A 20,163-nucleotide genomic window follows, 5' to 3' on the forward strand; every position below is an offset into this window, starting at 1 on the left:
AGTGCATTATGGTTGTGCAATCACAAACAAAAGGCGTCTCCTCGTTCCGGGGCGCACAGATGACCCAGTGATATGCATGTCAAACGTGCTTTCCCATAGTGGGGAATCCGAGATCTTTTCCGGATGAACCTTCGTCTGTATACACAGTACATAACCCAGTTATGTTACAGTGTGGAGGCTCAGGCAAATTGGCAGCAAATTTAATTCAAATTGTTCATACACTGTGACAACTCCTTTTTATCTCTAACTCAAAATGTATTATGCATAAATCTGACTTCTGGTGCAAAGATATTATTCATGTTCAACGCAAGACAACGTTCAGGCTTTGACCACATGTGGGCAATATAATGTGGAGTAAGGATAAGAATTTATGGATGAACAACTTCTTTAATTGTAATAAAGAAGTTGTTCATCCATAAATTCTTATCCTTACTTAGTACTCCAACTTCTAAATGCCTATGTTTTTCCTTTAAAGGTATGCCACTTTGGTTGTTCAGCAATAAGTCGACATGCCCTGTAATAACACACGTTGGCTAAGCGCCCACTCTGTTTCATTCCCTGGCAGTCCACAGGGGAGATTGTCACCGCCGACGTCCGCACGCTGTATATTTATACTTCGGTCTAATTTTGTGTCTTCACCATCCAGGTTTTGTTAAATCGTTCACAGTTGTCTTGCTACTGGAGTGGTCACGGTCGAAACTTAGGTTTCGTCAGTAAGAGGGTTCGGGACACTGTTCTATCTAGATTCTGACTTAGTCTGGTTGAACTGAATTAAACTTAGTTACTAGGGTTTGTAATACTCAGTTTTGCTGGTAATGGATAACCAACCTCCCGTGATTTAGTCTTTAGTCGATTAAGACTTCTTAATATTCTGACGTGCTCGTCTATTTTGCGGTCTAAGTGACTTATTTTAGGGATAGGCACTCTGTGTTTATTTCCCGTTATTTAGGGTATTCACTCATGAATTAATTGACTCGGGTGTTAATTGACTTAGTTGACTGTATACGCATCGGTATATTTTTAGCAATGGTTTTACTGTAATTCAGTTGCTTAGTTAAGCCGCTTGTATGTTTGCTCTGATGTAATTAACCAGTGATCTTTGTAAGCGCTGATTGGGTTTATCTGATGTTTTATTGTCATCTATTATTACTATTAGCAGTTATTATGAACCTGTGAACCTATTGCCAAATTTTCATTTTTACTTTATTCATATTTATGACACCCCTGATCATTTGAGCATAGCTCCGTAACAATAGTATTACCTTTACGATGTTTGTCAGACACCAACTCAACATGACCATGATAAAAATAAGGTTTTCCACTCAACAAAGAATGATCCTAATTAAATTCAGTACCTCTAAATAGTATGATTTCCTTCAAAATGTTAATTAATCGTCACGAACTATTACAACACATTCTAGAAGCATTTTGAAACATGTAACATGAAAAACACAATATTATAATATTTGTACCATACGGGTAAATCTTATGCTTGTCACCCTGAGTCACAAGGTACATCAGCGAGCATTCATCAGACTCTTACAGTATTATCAGGATTAACTGCTTTGAAACTGAGAATGACTGGATTGAAGAATGTTTGCTAGAAGGCAGTCAGGAATCACAAGGCTTCAGTCCCTTAGGGTTAGAGTTAGTCTTTAGTCACAGGGTCACTTATAGACAGGGACTTAATAACCAATCACACTTGAATTTGTGACACTATCAAAGGCGAAATTAACTGTAAATCTTGCCAAGGGTTGATTTGTCACATGCTGTGTTGTCAGGTCACGGTCAGGTAATATCGGTCAACTGGAAGCTATAAAGTTCCCGACATCTGGGTTTGGCTGGTAACAACACCAAAAATTGCGAAACTTTCTCTGATGTAGTATCCGCTCTCACTACTTTGTTGTCCAAAAAGACAACGTTTTATTTAGGACATTAGCTACCAAATTGTCAGAGCTAAAGCCCTACTCATGAATTCTCAAGTCATGAAAGCACCGGATTTTGAGAAAACTTTGAAGCTGGCAATTGATGCATGTGCTATTGGTGCTGGTGATGTATTGTTTCAAGAAAATGCATATGGCATCGGCCACCCTGTTTGCTACTTTTCAAAGACGTTTTACAAGCACCAGAAACATTACTCTACATGTATACAATAGAGAAAGAAACCTTTTCATTGCATTCATTGCCTATGGCGCTACTCCCACCGCACCTCGTAAATCAAATATACAAATAATGCACATGAGAAGGAAATGCATTGGGCTTTTATCGGGTCTCGTGGACAACTGCAATGATACTGGACGATTTGTGGCCTTTACATTGCTATACAAATATAACAAAAAAAACAGAAAGCTCAATATATTTCTCTTGTACATCAATTAGCTGGTATAATGCTCTAATAAACTGATGCAGTACCAACTTTTAGATATAATGGATATTATATTTAAGTGATTTCCTTCGTTTTAAGGAGAGAGTTTATTGGGATAGTTTGGGTATTTAAGTATCGAAATACCGAAATATCCCCAATGTCCCCAAACTCGTGAGGAAATTCCGATTATACCATAAATTGAAACATCATCAAATAGGTTGCTCTGGCCTAAGGCAATGGAACATTTTCTCGAACATGATGATTTTAATACGCCGTTTTGTAACATGACGCTTACCTAAACAGGTCCACGAACACGAAGGTGTCTATGCATTTATCCCACAATTATGTCAGGGTCGGAAGAGAGACGACTGTACGTAGTTTCCCCACCCACAAACAATACACTATTAGCTATTGGCTGTCATTTGAATGTCGTCATGACAGTGGCATGCCAAGTTTAGTTTAACATAGCTTCATCCCCATTCTCGAAGTTAGTACCTTTTTCTGTCGTCATGTTTAACTGTCACCTGACGGAAATATGGAGGTTTTGAAGATTTCAAATAATATTGTTGTACTGAAAATAGTGAAATGTGACTAATCATACGTGACGGTATAAGGAGTGAGTGAGAATAGTGTTCTTGCTTTTAGAAGCATTTAAGTCGTATCGCGGCAGCATGACACTAGCAATGTCACACGATGGTCTCATGAGGGGACTCGAACCTGGGTCTTAGTCGTGACGGGTCAACACTTTGCCCACTAGGCTACCCCCGTCCCATAAGTATGTTCAGTGTAAACTAGATAACAACTGGCAGGTTAAATGAATGACTTCAGTCTTATCAGAGTATCACGAGTATCACTGTCTAAATATGAGACGTACGCCAGAAATGTGTCCGGGAATTCTCAAAGAATATTTGGGCAATTTCAGATATGGGATTTTCCATAGCCTTGAATGGCTAGACGTGACTATATATATATATATATATATATATAGACGTGACTAGCATCCATATATATATATATATATATATATATATATATATATATATATATATATATATATATATGCTAGTCACGTCTAGCCATTCACATATGTGATCCAAATCAGTCCGTTAGTTACCATCCCCAAAGTATGCCATTGGGTTGTTAACCCTTCCCGCAGTTCTGTCATTCTGTGTGTTAACGTCATAGTTACTTGTTATTTCCTTTGTTAACCGTTTTAGTGTTTGTTTACCCTTCTCATAGTACCATGTCATTTTGTTTATTGGCCTTTCCAATAGAGCTGTACTATTTCGTTTCGTTATATTTTCCAACAGACCCATGTCATTTCGTTAGTTAACCTCAAAAGTGTCATTTAATGTTGTTTCTTGATTTCCTCTAAGTATGTCATTGTTTTGTTAAGCATCTTGTTTCTTATCCCTCCCGTAAGTATATCATTTTGTTTGTTAATCCTGCCCTAAGCATCATGTTACGCTTGTTTATGTACCGTTTCCATGTGTGTCATTTTGTTTGTTAATCCCCCTCTAAGTATCATGTTACGCTTGTTTATGTACCGTTTCCATGTGTGTCATTTTGTTTGTTAACACACACCCCCACACACCCTCCCTAAGTATCATGTTACGCTGGTTCATGTACCGTCTCCATGTGTGTCATTATGTTTGTTAATCCTCTCCTAAGTATCATGTTACGCTTGTTTATGTACCGTTTCCACGTGTGTCATTTTGTTTGTTAATCCTCCCCTAAGTATCACGTTACGTTTGTTTATGTACCGTTTCCATGTGTGTCATTCTATTTGTAATTTTTCCCCTAAGTATCATGTTACGCTTGTTTATGTACCGTTTCCACGTGTGTCATTTTGTTTGTTAATCCTCGCCTAAGTATCACGTTACGTTTGTTTATGTACCGTTTCCATGTGTGTCATTCTATTTGTAATTTTTCCCCTAAGTATCATGTTACGCTTGTTTATGTACCGTTTCCACGTGTGTCATTTTGTTTGTTAATCCTCCCCTAAGTATCACGTTACGTTTGTTTATGTACCGTTTCCATGTGTGTCATTCTATTTGTAATTTTTCCCCTAAGTATCATGTTACGCTTGTTTATGTACCGTTTCCACGTGTGTCATTTTGTTTGTTAATCCTCCCCTAAGTATCACGTTACGTTTGTTTATGTACCGTTTCCATGTGTGTCATTCTATTTGTAATTTTTCCCCTAAGTATCATGTTACGCTTGTTTATGTACCGTTTCCACGTGTGTCATTTTGTTTGTTAATCCTCGCCTAAGTATCACGTTACGTTTGTTTATGTACCGTTTCCATGTGTGTCATTCTATTTGTAATTTTTCCCCTAAGTATCATGTTACGCTTGTTTATGTACCGTTTCCATGTGTGTCATTTTGTTTGTTAACACACACCCCCACACCCCCTCCCTAAGTATCATGTTACGCTGGTTCATGTACCGTCTCCATGTGTGTCATTATGTTTGTTAATCCTCTCCTAAGTATCATGTTACGCTTGTTTATGTACCGTTTCCACGTGTGTCATTTTGTTTGTTAATCCTCCCCTAAGTATCACGTTACGTTTGTTTATGTACCGTTTCCATGTGTGTCATTCTATTTGTAATTTTTCCCCTAAGTATCATGTTACGCTTGTTTATGTACCGTTTCCACGTGTGTCATTTTGTTTGTTAATCCTCGCCTAAGTATCACGTTACGTTTGTTTATGTACCGTTTCCATGTGTGTCATTCTATTTGTAATTTTTCCCCTAAGTATCATGTTACGCTTGTTTATGTACCGTTTCCATGTGTGTCATTTTGTTTGTTAATCCTCCCCTAAGTATCACGTTACGTTTGTTTATGTACCGTTTCCATGTGTGTCATTCTATTTGTAATTTTTCCCCTAAGTATCATGTTACGCTTGTTTATGTACCGTTTCCACGTGTGTCATTTTGTTTGTTAATCCTCGCCTAAGTATCACGTTACGTTTGTTTATGTACCGTTTCCATGTGTGTCATTCTATTTGTAATTTTTCCCCTAAGTATCATGTTACGCTTGTTTATGTACCGTTTCCACGTGTGTCATTTTGTTTGTTAATCCTCGCCTAAGTATCACGTTACGTTTGTTTATGTACCGTTTCCATGTGTGTCATTCTATTTGTAATTTTTCCCCTAAGTATCATGTTACGCTTGTTTATGTACCGTTTCCATGTGTGTCATTTTGTTTGTTAACACACACCCCCACACCCCCTCCCTAAGTATCATGTTACGCTGGTTCATGTACCGTCTCCATGTGTGTCATTATGTTTGTTAATCCTCTCCTAAGTATCATGTTACGCTTGTTTATGTACCGTTTCCACGTGTGTCATTTTGTTTGTTAATCCTCCCCTAAGTATCACGTTACGTTTGTTTATGTACCGTTTCCATGTGTGTCATTCTATTTGTAATTTTTCCCCTAAGTATCATGTTACGCTTGTTTATGTACCGTTTCCACGTGTGTCATTTTGTTTGTTAATCCTCGCCTAAGTATCACGTTACGTTTGTTTATGTACCGTTTCCATGTGTGTCATTCTATTTGTAATTTTCCCCCTAAGTATCATGTTACGCTTGTTTATGTACCGTTTCCACGTGTGTCATTTTGTTTGTTAATCCTCCCCTAAGTATCACGTTACGTTTGTTTATGTACCGTTTCCATGTGTGTCATTCTATTTGTAATTTTTCCCCTAAGTATCATGTTACGCTTGTTTATGTACCGTTTCCACGTGTGTCATTTTGTTTGTTAATCTTCCCCTAGGTATCATGTTACGCTTGTTTATGTACTGTTTCCATGTGTGTCATTTTATTTGTTAACCCTCGCCAAATATTTTTGCTTGTTAATCTTCCACCGAGTGCATTTTTGTAAATGCTCATTCCCCTGTGTATTTTATTTAGAGAAGAACCATGAGCAATGTCAACCTGTTATTCAGATTGCGTAATGCTATCAATATGTGAGGTCATGAACAAAGTATGATGTCATACATTATCTACAACAATGTGACGTCATATTTCGTCTTTGAACCTGCTGATTAATATCCAGAATAGCTAAAATACACATGTGCAAATATTGAAATTCTCTACACTTGCTCTTTAATCCGTTATGGATAATAGTGTTTGTTAACAGACCCATCGTATTTTAGGTGGCACTGTCCATTGACTATTCTTTTCAGCGATGTAGGTACAATGTTGCTGGCGGAAGAAACAAGTCCAAATTAAGAAAAAATCATGGCATTCCTCAAGATCCCAACAGGCATATGTCTACTTCACTCTCCAGTATACCCGTACTTAAAGGAACCTATAGCCGTTGTACAGGACACGGATGGTACTGACCCACACGTAGATATCTTGCTACTGGGGGACTTGTGGTGAAGAGTTTCCCAGTTCATATGCTGCATCTGGCGCGAGGGACCCCTGCCAAAGTCAGGAAGGTTGAACTCCTGGAGAGGTCGTTTCCGAATCTGTTTCATGTGACCTTCTTTGAGAGACCTGGACAACTTGGGAACGACCAAACAATGGCTTGACACTTCAATAGTCGGGAACATCTTCTTCTGAATGACCTCTGCAATGTGACGGTTGGTACTCTCTATACACCTAGAACAGGTGCCTGGTCCAAGAATATCGCAGTACTGTTGATCGTGCACGTCATGATTTGAACATGGGTGAGGTTGGCACAGAGACCTGTGTCTGTTTATTGTGATGTAGCTTTGAGTCTTTGAGTTAATGGATGATATTGCATTTGGCTGCACGCTCGCTTCCCTGGTGAAGGGCCTAGGCATTCCGTACCCAATTGGTTTGGATTTGGGAGCTTTGTAGAAAGTCTGAAGTATCATTTTGTTGAAAGGGCCTCGAGAGTAACGCGGGAGGTTGCATCTGATGATGTATTCTCGTTCCCTTTTAGTGTCCACGTCAACCTCAGAAGTGTACTTTGTCCTTGGCCTCTCAGGTCTATAGGGAGGTAACTCTCTTCCGGGTGTTGCCAGACGATCGAAGTCGTAAATCGACCTGAAGGTAATGACAGTCAATTCATAATTAAAAAGAAGAATACTTGTAAGGAGAAGACTAGAAACATGATGATTGCACTGAAATCTGAAACAATGTCTTCATAACCACATTTCCATTATCTGGGTGATACCAGTCTGGGAATATAGTCATGTATGTTGCACCTGAATCAAGACGATGCTATCACGTTAAACAGAGGTTTGGATCGGAATGGCAAGAATGCAGTGTCACAAAGTATTAAATTCTAGCCCAACAGAAGGTTTCATATGTAACATGTACTCGTAATCGTGTTTTAAATGTGTTAGGATACACCGACATGTGTCGCGGAATACATACTGTCTGTCCATTTTAGATTTGGCTGTCCTTCTCGGTGTAGCCCCCGCCTTTTTGTCTTCCGTGAAACTCCACATCGCCCCTTCTCTGTCCCTCACTGTCCCCCGCCATTCACAGGCGCTCCTCTGGGGATTCAGAGACCCCAAAAGGGAAAGGTCGCTGAAAAATTAAAAAAATCAATTTGTATGTAATCTTTTAGACCAATGTATATGACGATTTCAACGAATACTCCCAGCTCCACGAATAACAAGGGATGGATCGACAAGGTGTATCGTCGATCGGGTATCGTGTGTCGCGTATCGTGTATCGTATGTTGTATCGGGTATCATGTACCGGGTATTGCGTAGGAGGTATCGTTTATCGTATCTGGTAACGGGTATAGTATATAGTGTATTGCGTATCACGTATCGCATCGCGACCTTACCCTGATAATGATTATTTGTTTGTCAGCACCTGACAGTGCTCGTTGTGGTAAACGTCTAACACCTGCATCTTCACTTTTCAGCCACATGACACTGATACCTATTCGCTCGTTTTGAAGGAGATTTGCATTGCATGTTAACCTATTTCACAATATTCCATGATAACAAAGATCTTAAGATGCGTCTGCAAAATCAATGGCTGATGGCTGATGGCTCATTGTAATCGTACACCGTCGGTACGGGACGTTGCTCATTATTTCAATAACTGGTTTGCCTCGTCTATACTCGATTATGTCAGTTCGTCGCGATATAGTTTGAATATGGCTGATTGTGTCATAAAAACTACTCGTACGTACTCCTTATACTCCATTGTTTAACAGCCTGTTTTGAAGCTATGACATGTTCTGGGAGGATTGTATTTTCATTGTTAATGAAGTTGCCAATATTGCACAAAGCTAATTTAGCTAACGATTGTAAACGATCTTCACATCATTTGTTCTAGTTGTTATAATGGTATCGAGAACTCTTGAGTCAGTTATGGAAAACGGGAATGTTTGGAGAATTTTATTGGTTTGACTATTACGGACTACTGTACATGAGTGCAGTGGGGTGTGTTCACCTACCCATCTGATTGTATGATGTCCAGCATGGCTTGTCTTGTGTCCTCCTCGCTCCAGCCCATATCATCCCCATCCGCGAAGGAGGGAAGGTCCTCCACACTCTTGGAACGAAGCATTGTCAACCAGACCTTCTACTGAAACTCCTTACACACGTTCACCTTCTCATCTGATCTGACGGTTTTATTGTTGCTCTGTTTTGCTGGATCATTATCACATCAATGTCTTATTCCTGCATTTCATAAATACCATATGTACGTACACGCACGTTGTACTATACATAACATATTTCAATAATGTTTTCCAAACAAATCTTTGACCTAAATATTTGTAACGTTCAATAACTACTAACGTCCGTGGACATGTTCCAAAGAACGAGCCGTAGGGACCAAGTCACATAGGTTTAAGGTAGATCCGAAGCTGACCTGTGTCTTTACGATGTCACCTCTGGGCTAGTATTGGTATCTCATCACCTCCAGAACGATAGGTCACTCACGATAATTGTCTTGCCGTCAGGGGACATCTTATGACATGTCAGCTACGATCTATGTCTCAAAGAAATCCCTTAATCGTATCCATGGAACTCCAACTAGTGTGTGTGGGACTCCTCAGCTTCTGTTCTGCGTTCTGTATTGTGTCCTCCGCTCCATAGTTACAGTCGCCTACTGACGACGTGTATAGGTGTGAGCGAAATAGAGTAGCTTTAATGGTCATAGAATTAGAGGGTCTCGTTGAGAAATCTGGTCGTAATCTAGATAATCCAACAGCTCTGGCCTGGTTTTTCTGTTAAGGAGATTAACACTTCGATTTCGACATGTTAATTGTAAAAGGTTTCACAAAGTATTATTTTACAGATCAAACAGCTTAACTGGGTGCACCATGTTTAGGGGCATGTTTAAGTTATACGTATAACAGGATTTACAGAAGCACTTATGAGCAGAGTTTTCTGACAGGAGTGTACTTATGTTAAGAGGTAAAGTAACTATAAACCTTATGCACTGAATAAACCTTGTGCAGTGGATTCACTGTACGATTCCGACTACATTACTGGCTGTTTTATGAATCACTATCAAATAGTGACGATACCAGTTTTTTCTTGAACCTATACTGCGTCAGCTGCGGTACCCGTAACAAACACATGCAAAGGCATGTCAAGTAATCACCTGAAAAAGGGAGTAAATGTCAAAATAGAGAATTGCATCGGACATCAGTTTGGTCACTGGTGCATCAAGTTTGGAATGTCCACCATGTGTCTACCATAGCATGTTTTGAAAACTTTACTAATGGATTGAATTATGTAACCCCGATCAAACAACTTTTGAGCAGCTCGAAGGACGTTGAGAGTCGTAGGACACTAATGAAATCTTTTTAGAAAGAGCATATTCGATTGTATCTAAAAAGTTGTGAAATGTAAACACCAAAGGCTGGAGCTTGTTGAATATTGTTCCACACGAAGGGAAAGTTGACTATTGAAAAGTTGAATGGTTCATTACATGTGATTACAGCGACTGACTTCTTTGCGGCCTGGTGACCCTCTCTTTAGATAATACTGTGTGTTGTAACCAAACTGGTCATGTCGTTATGACAATAATCCTATCTTTAAACTGGGTATCTTTCATGTGCAATATCCTTCCATGGAAACACTTCGGAGAAGCAATTTGTAACTTTGCAAAAAGCCTACCAATCATGTGGCACTTGATGAATGACTTTGGATGGTCATAAAATGGATCACTTTATATAACTTTCCTTATAATATTCCACATATGCTGTGCCACCGGTGGGCCAGTATTGCTTCCCAGGTCGTAGCCAAGCGTTGCCCAGAAAGCCGTTTCAGAAGCGATGAAGGTTGATGATTATAGGGATCAAACTCCATCTCGTGATACCTATGTCCACTTGTTATTTATTTCCCTTTTATTAATCAAGAAATGTTACCCAGCAAAATAAGAACTTCAGGTTGTGTATAAGTGTCAGGAAAAACTAGAGCATACGAAAAGGCTAAGCAACCTAATCCGCAATACCACAGGTACTGATTCAGAAGCTCGCCTTTGTACATAACTTGAGTGGTGAGGATGTGCTGAACTATCTGTTTTGTCTTTAAGCCATTCTTTCTTAGGATACCATGCATTTTCACTGATGGTTCTCAGATTCTCTAAACATTTCATGATACCTTTTTGCATCCACCAAGTCAGTGAGCCTAACCGCCCGAACCCTTTTGTTCCCCGTATATCTGCTAGCTGCCCATATTTGATTTTCCATCATATTTCCTCGAATAACTTATATCTATATATAGTGACCAACTATCAGACTTCTTGCCCTTGAAGTTTGGGAGTAACTGGAGAGAGTTTATTTAATCAAATATGGCTACCTGGATGCCATATTGAAATTACAATTTTGATGCTTTGAACAAACGCGAAATACTTTTAGTAGCAAATATATACACAGACTTTGAATTTCAAGACGTTTCGGAGAATCAAAAATGTACACATTCTATGGGTGGCAAAATGGAGGACTAAATATGCATTGTGAATAAAAAACTCTTAATAGTACAGTGAACATGTGGTAGACATTCAACTAATTACATCCACTCTATTCCAGACAACTGAAACGTGGTTACTTAAATTGTTTCAAAACTATAACCTTACTTCATGTCAAGGAGAACTAAGAGCAACAATTTGTTATGTACCTTAATTTTTGTCCAGAACCAGACAAACGTGGTCGTATTTTAAAAGGAACTACTTCTTGGGCACTGGCATCTCGTGGCATATGAAGCAGACCTTTGTGGCCCAACAGGCAGGCAAGTTACATTGTATCAAAGAGTTACGTGGTTTTTGCTAAATTTAGGAATTCATGCCTGCCTCTTTCTTCAATTTTGAGAAAAAATGTTATCAAGAATTCAATTGTGTCAGCGATTGAGTCAATACTTTTGAAATATTTTCAAACATATTTGAAATATTAATACATTGAATCTGATTAATTTAATTTTGAATTCATAATATTTTGACTTGTAACCAAAGTGTTCTCAAACCTAAAGCAGAAACTTTGACAAAGAGGACGATTAGGCGAAGTTGGGTGAAATATCTGCCTTAGAGTCTTGTTATTATGATCTGTGGCTGTTAATAAGAATTCAGTTTCTGTCATGAAGAGTTAATTTCTTTGAATGGTGCTGATGCCCGGCTGTTAGGGAGTAACACCATGGCTTCAGCGGGAACTGGACAATCCGTACCCACAGAGATCCGTTCCTTATATATTTTGAGGACTCGTACACAAATGTTGGATAACCTGTACCCACCGGTACCTGATCAACTGAATATCTCGTACTCAAAAAAGCGTGTTCGTACGCAATGGGTGGTTGTTGGTCTGTTCTTTAACGCCGCACTCAGCAATATTCCACTTATATGACGGCGGTCTGTAAATAATCGCCGTGAAGACGCCTGGGTAGAATAGGTCTTCAGCAACCCATGCTTGGCGTAAAAGTCGACTATGCTTGTCGTAAAAGGCGACTAACGGGATTGGGTGGTCAGGCTCGCTGACTTGGTTGATGCATGTCATCGATCACAATTGCGTGTATCGATTGCGTGTCCCATAATCATGTTTCATCACAACAACGTGTTTCTGCACGCATATATACCAACTTCCTTTCACAGAACAATGTCAATGTGTTGTCCAGGATGTTCACAAGATCTTAGTCTCACGGAACACCTCTGGGATGAACTGGGCAAAGTTTAATTTCAGCTTTATGAACCTAAAGGGCTTCAGAGTAACTGACCTTTTCTTGTATTCGATCAGTAACTGAGTGAATGTTAAATTTACACTGCTTTTAGCAATGTTCCTGCAAAAGTATGGTATGGGACACCAGAAATAGGCTTCACACATTGTACCCATGTGGTGAACGAGTAATTGAAACTAGTTAACACAAACTATGGACCTCAAGAACAAACCTCTTAACAAGATTCACCCTTCAATGTAGGGAATAGAACATGTAAAAGCTGTTTAACCATTTCAATTTAAATGATGATAATATAAAAAAAAACAGGCAAGACAATCATATTACGTATATTTTATTCAGTAATGACAATACCCTCACTTTACAGTTCACTCCCAGTGCGTGTCATGATGGAATCTACAACAGAAAGGGCCAACTAATTGCACACCTACCACACCTAAAACTTAAACAAGCTCCTTGAATAGACATCCTAATAACCAAATATAATTGCAGGTGGCTCAACTATAAAGAGATATAACTCAATAAAACTACAGACTTTTGCATCTGTAGGCATGTCAATACATCACATTGCCATAATCTCAAGCTCAATTACCATCAGTAAGTGTTTAATGGTAAAGATGGACTTGCGTTAACTTTTCAGCCTGATCCAACCTCGGCAGTCTGATTCAAATCTGATCTAAAATAAATTGATGATTTTTACAGTGATTTTCCCAAAAGTACATATCAAACTTAATAATAGTTAATATGATCAGAAAAAACACTTGCCAGAGAAAGACATGGTTGTTTGGGGAGAAATAAATAATAATTTCCAAATTATAAATATTAAGTTTGTTTTGTCCTGAAACATCTTTGTAACTTGGTAGCAAAATGTCATCGAACTAAATCAAATATCAAAGTCTTATAATCATATAAATAATAGCTTTTCTAGGAGGCTGCATCTTAATATCAAACATGAGTGTATCAAGTATCAACAGGGGTAGACACCATTAAACACAACTAGTCCACAGTTCCTTCCTGACTCATGGTTTATGTAACAGAATTTGGGTGCAATCAAGTCCAGGTTTTCACAAGTCTCAGAACTAGCAGACTAGTGTCTGTGCCTAAGCCTGATCAACAGTGAGATTCTGACCTCAGCCTTCATGTTCATTATCTCCATAAAATCACAAAATCTATCCATTACATCTCTCATTATCGTATTAAGAATTCCTTAATCAAGACTTATATGGATATGTTGGAATTTCTGTTCTGCAAACAGAAGGTTATTCAATAACATGATAACCCAATCAATAAGCCACCATTGTCAACTATAGCATAAAAATAAATACAACTGAATTAAATGATTTCATCTAAATAGATAGTTCATTTTCATGACGAAAATTAGAATGCCACTTGACAGAAAACACTGAAAAGACAAAATAAATTTCAACATGAAATTTCATTACTAACAGGACGGTTTCACTGCATCAATGTACACAATTACAAAAATGTTAAGTGAAAACAATCATATTTAACAAACAGTTGACAATTATCCAGCAGAATAACAAATCTTTGTGAGAGGTACATTTTTCCTTTCAAGATAAAATTATAACAAAAATGTCAGCCAGTCACACCTTGATTTCTAACTACCAATCGATGAATTCGTAGCTAAAAAGATCCCTCAATGTCACTATACCTGCTCTCATTAAAGCACTTTTCAGATTTCAAAAATGAACAATTTAATGTGACAGGAAAACATTTTCTTCAATTTCAATGAAAACATTATAGATTCTGTCATCCAAATGACCTGGTCTCCATGAAGAAGAGATTTATCACAGATATCTTTCAACTCTTAAAAGCATTTATAAGATACAGAGATTAGAATGTTAATTTGAAAACATGTCGATATAAACAGTGTTTATATCATGACAGGCATGTCAAAGTTAGGCCCTTTCACCATACAAACTTTGCAGAAGGAACTTGTACATGTCTTTCAAGCAAGTGATACCCTCTGGAGCAGGATGAGTTCATGCCATTGTTTTTTACAGTACTTATGACAAGTAACAAACTATGCTACTTTTGCACGGGGGTATGTATACAGAATACATATATTGTGTACGGGAACTGTCTCCATGTACTTAGATTGTGTGGAATGATGACAGGAGCTACAACATTTCTGTACATGTATATACTTGGAAACCTTCATTCATCTTATGTTCTGAAAAAATAGAATTAGAACTATCGCTCCATAAGTATTTTTTTTTGGATTTCTGATACTGCCAGCCAAAATGGTTCGTAGCATGAAAAGAACTTTCAAACACATTTTAATCTAGGGATAGACATGTTTCCTTAACAGAAAAGAAAAACTCTGAGAGTTTTAAACCAACTCTTGCGTAAGCAATAACAAATCATTTCATGGTTTATGAAGCATCCTGCCCTTAAATTTGTAATAGGACCAAAAACATAAAACAGATTCTATATTAGATATTATTTCAACCTGATATATGTTGGCAGTTTCTTAATAACCGCTCCATCAAGATAAATTCAAATTAATAACCTGAAATGCTTTTTTGTTCTTCTCATCATTTGCACCTTGACATACAGCCTAAAAAGTCTGTACAAAAAAGAAAAGATATAGGTCTGGCTTGCATACTTTTCCATGTTTATGTATCAATCAGCTGAATAAGTTAATTTTGATTTGAGTTAAAATCTTAAAATTATTTCATGTAAATTTCTGAAAACTTAAGTAAGAAATATTTGTCCTTCACAAAGAACACAAGAATAATATCATGGAATCTGACATATACATACTAAGATTTCATTGTGTTCACAACAATGTGTGTAACTATCATTCATAGTTTAGATTTGAGTGGATATTTATTATAAAACTAATATCTTGTGATAAAAGCATATTTCATATACGTTAACCAAGGACTCTATTTTCCTTTGGTATTGCAATTTCCTGGAGTTACAATAAACTAGATTATACACATGATATTCTCATACAGAAATAATGTCAAGTACTGGATTCACTTGCAAACATAGCGAACGAAACAAATAGTATATAGCCCTATCAAAGTGAAAAGATGTTGCGCTTGTGACAATGAAGCACACGATGGACCTAACTCTCAATAGTAAAAGATTACTAATATTGCCAGGTGTGTGTACCAACATGCAGTTGGCACACTAATAGCTTTGTGGACATTTTAAGAAAGAAATACAATCACCTTTATCAAGGAAGTTCTCATGTGAGGGAAGGCATCTATAAAAGCACCATCTAACGATTGTCAAAATGTCATTGAAAGTTTCAGAAAAATTACATAAAAACTCTACTTTTTAGCCTTCCAATGATTACCCATTAGTAAAACGTCTAAATTAATTGTGAATGTGTTAACTTAACAAAGATTAAAGATGAAATACTTCAACCTGACAAAATAAATTTGAAAAATTAGGTGATAATGTCTTTCTTAAAACATTCAAGACAAAACCAATATTAAGTCGAATTTTCATGACAAAATTTGTGATTTCTGCAGGTCAAACATGTGACTTCCAATAAATAAATAGTTTCTAAACTAGGTTTAAATACTGAAATGTGTACATTATATATTAACAAAGAATCAGCACCAACAAACAAGGGGAATACCCAAGCTATAAGCTATGAGCACGGACTACACTAAATCGTGGTTTGTACACACAGCAGACACAGTAAAACACTGGAAATATAGCTACTCCTTACAATATTATGACATATAGAATTGTGTTTATCTTAATCATGCTGACTATTACAAACAAAACATCATAATCATCCATGGGTTTGTCATCGATAATTTGCATGGAAACTATTGATACATGGTACATGTATATTGTCAATTCAACTAGCATACTCTACTGCAGGGGGCAATGTGAAACCTTATTAACTTGGAAGTCCCGGGGACCAGCAAGAATATCTTCAGCTTCCAATAATTTAAGAATTAAATATGAATATGAATTTGCCTGGAACCATTAAAGTTATATCATTACACCATTGAAGACATACCATATCATTCGAGTTTGAGATTTCCCTGTGAGCGAGCTTGAGGTTTCTCACCGTAACTAGTTTTTAGAATCTTGTCCCCAAAAATTTAGGATTTTCTTAATACATACCTATCAAGAACATATTGATAAATTTCCAAACATTTTCCATTGAATAGATTTTGTATCAAAATCAAGTTTACAGACATTTCAAAAAGTTATTTTAGTCTTTATTTAAGTCTGACTTAAATTCTATATTTCATTGACAAATACAAATTATTTTCTGTCTTCAGCATACAGTGAAATGTGATTAAGTCTAAGTTCTGTAGACCATCACAAAAGTACCGTGATAATTTGTGGAGTGTGTTTCCGTATCGTAATTATATCTTACGAATAGAATTGTATTGGTGAGTATAATACATATTTTCTTTTCCTAATATTTATATTTATGTTACAGACACACAAGAGGGTATTAATCTCTTTATCATAGAATGTCAATCTTAACAAAAAAGGAAATTTCAAACATAATTTTGCTTGGTGAAGTAAATTTTGGAAACCTTGTATGAATACAGTGTTTGTGTGAACTGCCCCATAGTGCCAAATGATTTGGAGCTATGTTTGCCTACATAAGCACCCACACATTGGAAAAAACCCTGTCTAAACTTATTTGGAACATTATTATAACAATATGATAAATAGAGCTATCCAAAGTGCAAGACAAGATGTGACAAGAATATACCATGTTGTTGATGAGGTTTCTGTTGGTACCACAGAGTTACATCACTTACACCACACATATGAAGGTTTTCAATCTTTCACTGTCCCAGTGTAAACGTTACTCAGTGGTTTCCTTTCTAGTGGTGCATCTTGAATACAATGTGAACTATTCAACACAACTAAAATAACTGCAGCCTTGTGTATCATCTAGCTTCACAAACATTATTTCAAAATGTTTACAAATATTGGTACACATATTTACATATACATACAACATTGTACAAGGAGGAAATAAGCTAAAGTAGCATACTAATAACTTTATGCATCAACATATTTTTTCCCAACTCGTGATTTTCTACAACAATCTGAAAAATAATTCAACAATACCTAGTGTAACAACTTCTGAAACCTTTCAAAATGTCCTTAAATTTCAACACTTTTGTCAATAGCTGTCATCAAAGCAGAACTTCATTCCTGTCTGAAGTAAGGAATGTCAAGTTTGCATTATCTAACAAGAATAAAACAGACTATATACACTGCATGTATGCATAATTGTCGTAACATTCATCATATCTAACAAATCACAAGGCACCAAATGTTGTTCTATGTCCAGTCAGAATACATAATAATGTGACCCTTCATGCCTTCAGATGGACTCTCCCTGCTATTGGGATCTTGGAATGAGACAAACAATTGGGGATTTACCGTATTTGACGTAATAAGCGCCCAGGGCGCTCTCAAAACTAGAAATAGGGGGCTCTTATTAGAATATTATTTCGGTGGAAAAAACAGAGTTGAAAGATAAATTTCGTGGTTTATACTGATGGCCTGAACTGTTTATATATACGACAGATATATTTTTTTTCCAGAATTTAATTGCCCATAATAAAAGGGTGCATATAACACACAAGTGCATATTATACACAAATAAATAAGTCTTGTGTACATTGATAAATCGGAAGGGGTGCTAATTGGGATTGTTCACTTGCCAATATATTAGCAAATATCGCCGTGGGCTCTTAATAGAGCGGGGCACTTATTACGTCGAATACAGAAACAGATGTTATGAGAAGAAATACACTCCAGCATTCTTGTTGCTTTCAATATGAGACAACCATCACATCAGTCCATGCTTGAAGAAGAGGAGAGTTTTATAAGGCCTCCCAAACATTTTTTTATGTGGATCAAAAATAAGCAAATGCACACAATAATTGCACATAAAGATGGCAGAGAACATTATTGCCTGTATCCATGCTCACACATGTAGTAACTTCTTAGGACACCAGGCAATCCAGAATTCAGAAAAGTGTGAGACTTCAGTATCATAACCTATTCTCATATATGTATCATATATCCATGTGTCTGCAAATTTGCACAAGTACTAGTTCACCAACCTCTGTCATGGTGTTGTCTTCTTTCTCACAGTTGAGTATTTCAATGTCCCTTTGGTAACAAAAAGAAAGTTGAACAAGAAGAGTGTTGGTCAATTCTTATCTGTATGATAGTCTTGTTTACTCTAGTACATAGCATTCCTAGAAACTGTTGTAAATACAAAATGAGGTCATATGTGTTACTTCAGTGTGAATTGATATATTTCTGAATGCTGTATTTATTCTTTCTTGTTCAATTTGGATTTGAAACCTTGTGCTCCAATTCTACAAATAACACTGAATTATATTGTGCAAAGTGACAAAAAAATTGTTGACCTTTTGCTTATTTTCAATCCAAATGCGAAAATGTCTTACAAATTGATGGGACTGTTTATGCAAGGTATATTACATTTTATATGAAAATATATTTCACTTCTTCAGAAACAAGATGTTATGTGAGTGAAATGTACCCAAACCTCTAAAAATATGTTTGAAATTGAAGTAAATATAGACAACAAACTATGAGGAGTGGAAAATTGTCATTGCAAAGACTAGATGCAACCTACTCAGCATATATGTATTTATCTACTCACAGTTCACATACCAAAAGTCCTTGGCACTAAAACACATACAATTAACAGCGTTAGAAATTGGCACTAGTCCTGTAGTCTTTACCAAACTGCCCAATAGTAATTAGTAATAGGACTAATAGAAATTTGTCATTATAAGGACTAGTGGACTAAACATGTTAGTTTCTACCCCTGAAATAACTGTTATTCAGACTACATCAATCTTTGCAAAAACGTCTCCAATTCAATCCAAAGAGTTTATTCAAGGACTTTAGGTAGCACTGTAGCTTGTAAACATGCTTAAATGTAGCTTCAACAGTAACATTTCTGTACATAAGCCTAACTATCCAGTGAGTTCTATATCCTAATATCATTTTTTCTACTTAAGAATAAACATTTTATATAAGGTATACAAAATAAGGTTTGTCTTTTATATTGTTCTTGAGTACCAAGTCTCGTTCTTTCTAATGCAATCATCAACAGATCCGCTGGGAAAGTAATGTCTGGAAATCATATTATCCACCTGTACCAAAACAACTGGTTTACTTTAAATTCTTCTCCAAAGTTTCAAATAGAAAGAAGGAAATATTCATAATTTTATATTTTGTGAAAATGTTGCTTTCAAAACAGAAAATGCTTATGAATCCCAATTTGTTTATGATTAAATAACTGTCAATTTTCATTTTCACCTTCAAATTGTAAGACTCTACCTCTGACTTTTTTTAGTCTTTTGCTCTCAATAAGATGTCTGACATATCTTCCGCAGTAAGATGACAAGACTATACACTTTATACATATGAGACAATTCGATAAAATCATCTCTTGAAAACATCCTCAAAGTTTTTAATGAGTATGAGTGCGAAGCTGTTGACAGCACCCATGGTTGATAGTGAAGCTTGGCCCTTAGACCACAGCAAGTTGGGACCAAACACAATGGCAAGATTCATAGGTGTCATCTTGTTCACGTCAGAGTGGGACACCACCTGTGAAAGTAGAAAGATGAATGATTGTAAAATGAATTGTGTCTGAGTTCTGCAATCT

General features: G+C 36.8%; 2 protein-coding genes across 5 annotated transcripts in view; both read right to left on the reverse strand.

The window, feature by feature from the left end:
- Positions 1-6,647: 6,647 nt before the first annotated feature.
- LOC139473705 (uncharacterized) lies at positions 6,648-8,874 on the reverse strand. The gene is made up of 3 exons (XM_071256421.1): positions 8,762-8,874; positions 7,720-7,875; positions 6,648-7,386 (listed from the first exon to the last, which is right to left on the reverse strand). Exons 1-3 carry the CDS (start codon positions 8,872-8,874, stop codon positions 6,648-6,650), a joined length of 1,008 nt encoding a protein of 335 aa, XP_071112522.1.
- Positions 8,875-19,260: 10,386 nt separating this feature from the next.
- The window catches only part of LOC139473586 (rho GTPase-activating protein 8-like), a 44,648-nt gene continuing 43,745 nt past the window's right edge, over positions 19,261-20,163 (reverse strand). For all 4 annotated transcript variants that reach the window (XM_071256244.1, XM_071256243.1, XM_071256242.1 and 1 more), the window contains one exon: positions 19,261-20,105. In XM_071256244.1, coding sequence (XP_071112345.1) covers positions 19,938-20,105 — 168 coding nt within the window. In that variant the 3' untranslated portion in view covers positions 19,261-19,937. The remainder of the gene's footprint in view (positions 20,106-20,163) is intronic.

Source organism: Haliotis cracherodii, unplaced genomic scaffold (assembly GCF_022045235.1).
Source record: "Haliotis cracherodii isolate W230 unplaced genomic scaffold, xgHalCrac1.p SCAF_3, whole genome shotgun sequence".
Taxonomy (NCBI): Eukaryota; Metazoa; Mollusca; class Gastropoda; order Lepetellida; family Haliotidae; genus Haliotis; species Haliotis cracherodii.